The sequence below is a fragment of the Biomphalaria glabrata genome, chromosome 1 (assembly GCF_947242115.1).
Source record: "Biomphalaria glabrata chromosome 1, xgBioGlab47.1, whole genome shotgun sequence".
Lineage (NCBI taxonomy): Eukaryota > Metazoa > Mollusca > Gastropoda > Planorbidae > Biomphalaria > Biomphalaria glabrata.
Genome location: NC_074711.1, coordinates 40326304 through 40334358, shown reverse-complemented (window position 1 = coordinate 40334358; position 8055 = coordinate 40326304). Strand labels below are relative to the sequence as shown.

At 30.0% G+C, this 8055-nt stretch overlaps 1 protein-coding gene across 11 annotated transcripts in view; it reads right to left on the bottom strand.

Moving 5' to 3' along the window:
• Positions 1-640: 640 nt before the first annotated feature.
• Positions 641-8055, bottom strand: part of LOC106069981 (natural resistance-associated macrophage protein 2-like) — a 71743-nt gene continuing 64328 nt past the window's right edge. For 10 of the 11 annotated variants that reach the window (XM_056036421.1, XM_056036448.1, XM_056036439.1 and 7 more), the window contains one exon: positions 641-3820. In XM_056036421.1, coding sequence (XP_055892396.1) covers positions 3758-3820 — 63 coding nt within the window. In that variant the 3' untranslated portion in view covers positions 641-3757. Of the gene's footprint in view, positions 3821-8029; positions 8050-8055 lie in introns of all 11 variants that reach the window. The other variant, XM_056036431.1, reaches the window with a different exon arrangement.

Below are 8055 nucleotides of genomic sequence, written 5' to 3'. Positions count from 1 at the left end.
TGACATAAAAATAATCAGTAACACATTTAAAAACATCAAATAATAACATTTTAATTAATTATTCATAGAATAACCAACAACACATAGCAAATACATGTTGAAGTAATAGACAAATTAAGGGAAAATGAGACAAACAAATAAATTGTTCCACTCTAAATAAAACGTTAAAATCAAACAATTAAGTGTTAGGATATTTAAATATATATATTTACAAATGTATAATAAGGTCATAAAATATAAATATATCAGCATAAATACATTTTCAGTTTGTTAATCCTTAATAAACAGTATATTAGTCAGTAAAAGGATATTCTAGAAAATAATATTGAAAAGTAAAGTTAAAAAAAAGTAAAGCAATAAAATTCTTCAAATAATAAAACTAGTTTTGAAAAATTCTATTTTCAGATCAAAGTAATTTGATTATAAATCTATAATTCAATCACAAACTTATTGTCTTAGGAGTTACAAAAATGAAAACAGTTTTGAGATTCCTTTCTGAAAATACACTTTGAAGAGTCTTTGACTACTCCTAACCCCCCACAACAAACAAATACAAGAATATATTTGGTATACAACACTTGAAAGACACTTTTGCAGTTAAATCCCCCTCTTCTATAAAAGAAAACAAAAAAAATGCAAACGACAATCTCCAAATTCCAAGAGCGCAGTTAAGGAAGATTTTGATTTAAAAACCCCCTCCAAAATTTACGATAAACCCCCTCTTCCATATAAAAAAAGAAAATTACACACTCAAAATTCTATGAGTGTAGCCAAAAGGGGTTTTGAGTTTAACCCCCCCCCCTTCTTCAGTAGGATTTGAAGCTAAAAAATACCTCTAAAATATTTTTTAAAAAGCAAACTACGTACTCAAAATGTTATGAGCGTAGCTAAATGGGTTTTGAATCAGTTTTGAGTTTAAACCCCCTTTCAGCAGGGCTCCAATAATAAAGAGCAGTAAATAGTCATCTGCGAAATTGAAAAACACTAAATGTGGCTCAACAGATATGGCTAAGACATATTTTAGGAGTCAGTTATAGAGATTGTGTCTAAATCAAGGAAATCCTATGCCGAACTGGGAGTTGACCCCTTAGTAAGATTGTGACAGAGTGTTGCATGAGGTTTGCGGGACATGTTCACCGACAAAATGAACTACGCATAATAAGAGTTGCGATGACAATCCTTGGCGCCACACATTCATGGAGGTCCTCAGAGCAGGTGGGAAGAGGCTTCAGACATTACCAATGACAGATTTTTGTGGAAACAGCTTGACGGCAAATGCACCGAACGGCACGAGAGGGCCTAATTCAGTAAGCACATATTTAGGTTTTTGAATAAAACTTTTTAATAGCAGGAAAATGCACTGTAGCTGCCTCAGAATATGCATTTTGTTGGCTTTCAATACCAGAATTAGTGCTTGGCTCCTAGCGCTCCCCCAGACCCCCTTGCTGGCAATGGCGGGGAGTCTACAATTTTTCCACTAACTCCAGAAAGAAATTCTAGGGCACAATAAACGTCTTCCGAAAGAATGAAGGGTCAGAATGTAATAAAGATTATGTTCACACTCACACACATACTTACATGTAAATATTTATATTTTTTCAGTTGGGGGGGGGGGGGGGGGAGAGGAGAAAAATTCCCCCACCCCCCGAAAAAAATCCTGGCTACGCCCATGATTACAGTAGTCATGTTTCTGTAGTGTCCATTAGTTTTTTTTATAGTGAATTATACATTGATTGTTTATAAGATGAATACAATTGATTATTTCTAGATATTTTTGACATTGAAACAAATGGTTTAAATAAATACAAAGAAATATGGGATATGAAACAAAACACTAAATTAAATGTGTAAGTTAATGAGATTTTTAAGAAGTAAAAATCCAAATGTAATGTGTATGCACAATGCCAAAATAAAAACAAACAAACAATATATTTAAAAGATAACCCTGCATGAAAAAGAAACGGGAAAAAAAATGAAACCAGTAAAATAAAATACATAAAAAAGGGAGACATTGTAAACGAGTAATTGAACTACTCAGTAGTAATAAAGATTAAGTCATTTATTTAGTGTAAAAAACAACAACATTAGTCTTTAAGAGTTGAACAAGTTCAGTTTTCTGTTACAAATTCATGTAGGCCTAAAATAATACATTTAAATCATTAATAAGGAAAATTTAAACTAATTGTAATAAACAGCATGTAAATTTGTCTGCCTCAATTTTGTCTCTGAAATACTGCAGTGACAATTTATGAAGTTGTCAATTTAATACCATAGATAACACGATTAATCTAAATTATGAGTTTCATAAAGGGCTGGTTCACTCAATCTATTTAGATCTATTTTGCCTTGAAAGTTACACAGAATACACTGCAATCAGCTTTAATGCTTTGCACACTCATCTTGTGCTTCAATAGTGTAACTAAATTTGTTTTTACATTCTGTTATTAGATTTAACTTTTAAATATGCTTTTTAATGATTAGTTTAGTGAGTTTGTATGCTTAAATTGGATTATGACTTTGAAGTCATATGAGCTTTAAAAAAAAAAATTGCATAATATCAAATAGCTTAATGCTACTTAAATTTCAAATGAAATTATAAAATAGTGACTGATTTTGATCATGATGCTGTAATATTTCTACATACAATAAAAATGTTTAAATAATTTTACATAAAAAGCAACAAAAAAAACAACAACCAACAACAATAAAAAATTGAAAGTTAAGACAAAGTTATTATATAAATTTTATTATTGTTTTTTCCAGTCAACAATCATTCACATCTTAATTTGTAATTACTTATATATTCTCCATATTAATATTCAATTCTAAAATATTTGTAGAAAAAATCCTTTCATAATAAAAAAAAAAGGGTAATTTCAATGATTTTTGTAAGTTCTTTATAGTGTATTAAAAAAATAGTAAATTCTATTTAATAACTATTAATGACCTTTTTCCCATAACCTTTTTCTCCTCACAGAGAACTTTGATAACTAAACACAAAAATACTTTAATTTCTAACAAGAATAAGAAACCTAGTACAACGTACATTACTTTGGTTAAGACATAACAGCAACAAAAATTTCAATCAAAATTATAACACATATAAAACTACAAACCTTTTACGGTACCCTTACGACATACATTGTTGTCCCATTTTAAAACTATTGGCAAAACAATTTCTAAATGCAACCCTTTTACAGATGTTTTTTGATATTTGTTTTTTGTAAAAAGATAAGATTGTTTTTGCAAATGTTAAGCAATCAGTGTTAAAAGCACTGAGCCATTAGTCTGAATGTAAAACTATAGGACCCACTGATCACTCATAGATTGACCAAAAACACATACCCATATAGAATTGGATAAAATGTGTTTTCTTTAATTGAAACCTCAATGGCAAGATCATCAACACATGTAACTGTGACCTCTGTAGAATGAAAAGTCATTTTGGAAACGACTTCCAGTATGAAAACATTAATTGTGTCTGATGCAAAGGAATATAGGGTGAGCATTATGCATTTGACACCTGGAGTAATATTTCACATATTCATTCAAGGGGCCTTATGCAAGGCAGATGTGGATTGCCAACAATTAGAGTAAGGAAATGTATTAGGAGTCACCGCAAAACAGTATAATAAAAATATTTGCAGTTACTTCAGAGCAATTGATTCATAAAACTAACCAATACTTTCCAACACTGAATTGTACGGATGAAACTTCTTATCTTGTTTCAAGGAAATATAGAAATGTCCATGTCTCTTTACTCTTCACCAAATGGCAATAAATTTATTTCAATAACGGTGTCAAACAATCTTTTGATTCCCTGCAAAAAAAAGGTCTATAATGATTATGCTGTATTTAAAAAACCTTCAATAAATAGGCTAGTTATCATTTTAACAGTTATCAAAAAAATGTTGAACAAAAATTTTGCATTAAAAAAAATATATCTAAATATCCCTGGGTATAAAAAAACAACAAAATCCACTTAAAGTATGAAATAATTTAAAAAAACAACAACATGAAAGATACTGCAGAAATGACTAAAAAGTTATCTGAATTAAATTAACATTTTTCTACTTTTACAAAAACATTAATTTAAAAAAAATCAATGTTGCTGCACATGTTTGGATGTAATAAATAAGTATCAATAACAATATTTTTTTCATAGTATTCTGTTAATTTAAATTTGAAATAACTATAGATAGTAATTTTAGCTTGACCAGCTTTTCTCAACCATTTTTCCCTCCAAGTAATCCATTTAAAAAAAGGGAAAACCTTTCTTTTTTTTTCTATTCTTTTCATCCATATACACACAAATGTCATAATTATTCATAATTAAATAAATCCCTCCGCAGGCCCTCATTACTATTATTTCTTTGAGTACGCTAATTGCAAGTATCCCCCTGAGTAAAAAAAAGCTGGACAACACTTAAATAAATAAAAGACATATCCTAAACATCTCATACAATGAAATGTATTCATTTCTTTAGAGTACCAGGTTGGTGTTTTGATGCAATGTTTTGAAAGTGTACATGTCAAGGAACTAACTGTTATGTGCATTTGTGTTCTAGGAAGAGTTAGTGAAAAACTGACAGATTGACTAAAGACAAGTTTACTATGTTATTATTAGACATTAAAAAGTACAAAGATTAAGATCTGGTCAACTAGGTAGCAAACTAACAAATGAGCACAATTTAACTCACATTTTCAATCAATTTCAAAAGGTCAAAATTAATTTTTTTTAATTTTTAGACTTTAAATGTATCTAGCTTTGATGAATTTTTTTTTAAACTGTAGAAAATGATGTTTATCTAAGAAATTTCAAATGGTCAATTATTATTCTCACTAAAAAAACATTTTTGAATACACAAACCATGGACGAAGTATATCTGATGCTTAATGAATATTATTGTATCATAAGTGAATTTGTAAGCTTTGTTGAGAAAAAAATGAGAGAGCAGTCAAATAGAAGATGTGCATATGCATAAAGACTTGTGGTGCTATTTACCTAAACTGGTTTGCTCCATCTCCACCCAACATGCACACATGGGTGTGATAATATAATGATTAGAAACATTACTTTCTACAGTTGGTTAGATAGCAAAATTAGCAAACACAAAAAATAAAAATATGAAGAGAGCTCATTCATGTTTTTAGGGTGAATCATTTTTGTGAAAATTAATTTTAAAGTTTTTTTTCCCTTACCATTGTGAGATAAGAAAACAAACATCAGCTCAATAATTAAATACACAATCAAGAAAAAAAAATTTTCAATTAACTAGAAGGCTTGAAAAGGTTTTGCTCATGCTGTTAACCTGTTTATACTATGGATCAGTGTTTCTCATACTTTTACTGGAGGCGCTGCCCCCACCCTACCCCCACTTGTGGGGTGAGGACTTTGTAAAGAATACACACAGTGGGGTCTGGTATGGTTTTAGGGATATAATAAAAAAGAAAAGAAACTTACAGACATATAGTTACAACACACATTTTCCTATTTTTCTTTACTTATATATTTACATTCTGAATTTCCAAACCAGTAATGAATGTTCATTAAAGTTAGTCCGTTTAGTCTTTTTATTTTGGAAAATGTTTTTCATACATAGCAAGTGTTTTCATACTAGAAATAAAATTATTTCTATAGATAGTATACTAGACAGGCAGGGGCCTAGGGGTCTGGGGAGTGCTTGTAAGCTAGATCTCCCTGACAGAAGAACCCATTTTCCTGTATTATAATCTTCTGAGATTCATCCTCCTGGCATCTATAACAGACTTTGATTATTATTTTCTTAGCATTGTAAGATGAGTTCATGTACAAAAAAAATGTTGTATTAAAAAGAGGTGGGCGATCCAATATGCATGTTTTAAATAAGGTCTAGAAAGAGGCCGTGGAAAGTGGTATGTTTTTACTGATGCCCTATGTTTCATGACGAATGCAAATAAAAGATGATGAAATTAAGTCTAATAAAGAAGGAGGTAGAATATACTGGCCAATATTATTTTGTGGGGTACATTTGAGGTAAATGTAGCATATGCATGCCTGTAATGGGTGTGATTGTCATAAGATCATTTTTGTGTTAACTAAGACATCTTGTTGCAGACTTTATTTTTTTTTTTTGCTATGTTAAAATCATCCACTTTACAATGTACAACAGTAATGTGAAAACTGAACATTTGGACAAACGAAAGTCAAGAAGAATTGCAATTTGAAATGACTTCTTCAAAACGGTTAGAATCAATATAATTGTATATACTTCTGGGGAAAATGGAATGCATTTTTAAAGGTCCTACTTACATGATAAAACTATGACTCTTACCTTACCTTTTTAAGCATTGTATTTTTACATGATTAATATTTATACATTGATTTGTAAGTGCAATGAAACTACAATATTTTTTTGCTCAATGAAAAGTAAACTGACACATCTTGCAACCCCCCCCCCCCCCCCACTCCTTGGTTTGAGAAATGCTGCTGTAAAGATTGTTTCCCAAGGCTTCTTAAAAAAATGAACAGCATTTATAATGTTGTAGAGTGCAATGCAGAGAGGGACTGGGGAGAATAAAAATGAAGGAGACAATGATAGAGAATGATGGGGTGGATATGAGAGAGTCAATGGTATGGAAGGTAAGGAAGAAAGAATAATGGAAAGACAGAAAGATGTACCGTAGCAATGTTGGTAGAGTGAAAGACAAGATTAATGTTAAGAAAGCTATGGACAGCCAAAAAGCATTGGGCTCAGCTTTGGAAGAAAAGTGTGTCAAATGAAAAATGGTTGGCTCCTCTACCACCAGAGTGAATGCCACCTTAACCTGCAATACATATGGATGGTTATATCTCTAGAGAATAGGGTTCCACAGTCACATGAAAAAAGTATACTACCAGATGAACCATAATTGGAGAGAGAAAGAGAAATCAAGTGAAGGGAAGTAGAAAGGTAATAGAGAGAAAGATTAAGAAAGTATGGAGTAAAGAGAAAAAAAATAGAGAGAGTGAAAAGACATGTACGAGGGAAGAAAAGAAAGAGGTAGTGTAAAAATATAATCAGTAAACTTTCTTGACAGTTTAGTTCAAATCTTAGGATAAGTAGCATATTCAAAACTTTCTGTAAGACTTTTCTCCTTTTTTTAATAGATCACTCTTTCAATTATAAATAAATATATCATTTATTTATTTACTTTTAAGTTTATGCATCATTCAATAAGTATATTTTTTGTGTTTCCATTTTTCCATATTTCTACATCTTTACAAGGCTAGAGGCATAAAGTTTCTTGTTGCTAATACAACATGCTGGTTACTGCTAATATTAAATGTTCACTTATACAAACTAAATAATTAACAAAATTAGAATTACAATAAACTAGAGATTAAAAGATGAGCATATTCCAAGGCGACAACTATTGAAGAGCCAGTTTGTAAAAGAAATAAAGCTTGTCCCTACTGAAAACTCTCTTCAATTCAAAATAGAAAACATAATGCACTCAATACATTTTATTAAATGTTACATTAGAAAAATTAACCAATTACCAAAGTCCTAAACCCCTAGAAATGTTAGATTTTTTTTATAAAAAATAAAATAATAAAATATATATGTTATTTTATTGTTGATGAGAATATGTTTTTTTTAATGGCAATAAGAGTGTAAACATTTTGTTTCCTATAACTAAAACTAGAAAAAATAGTTGTGTACATGATTTGCAGGTCCACATCTAGATATCTACTTTGATTAGATTTTCATTCATATTAGATAACATAACATGTTTGAATCAAGTACTCTTTGAATACCAGTAATTTGTTTCAATTAGTGTAATTATTATCTAGACTTTTTACAGACGAAAATACTCATAATATATATTATACATCTCTTTTGTTTTTCTTTAGTACATTAATAAGAAAACAACAATATATTAGCTAGAAAAGAAAGATTGAATGTGTATGCATAATGTTATTTAAAAAAAAGTATACATCAATGCATTACTCCAAAAAAAGCATGCAATTATTAGTACTTAGTTTCCAATGTAAAACATTACTTACAGAACCATGTACTGGAAGCCCTTAAA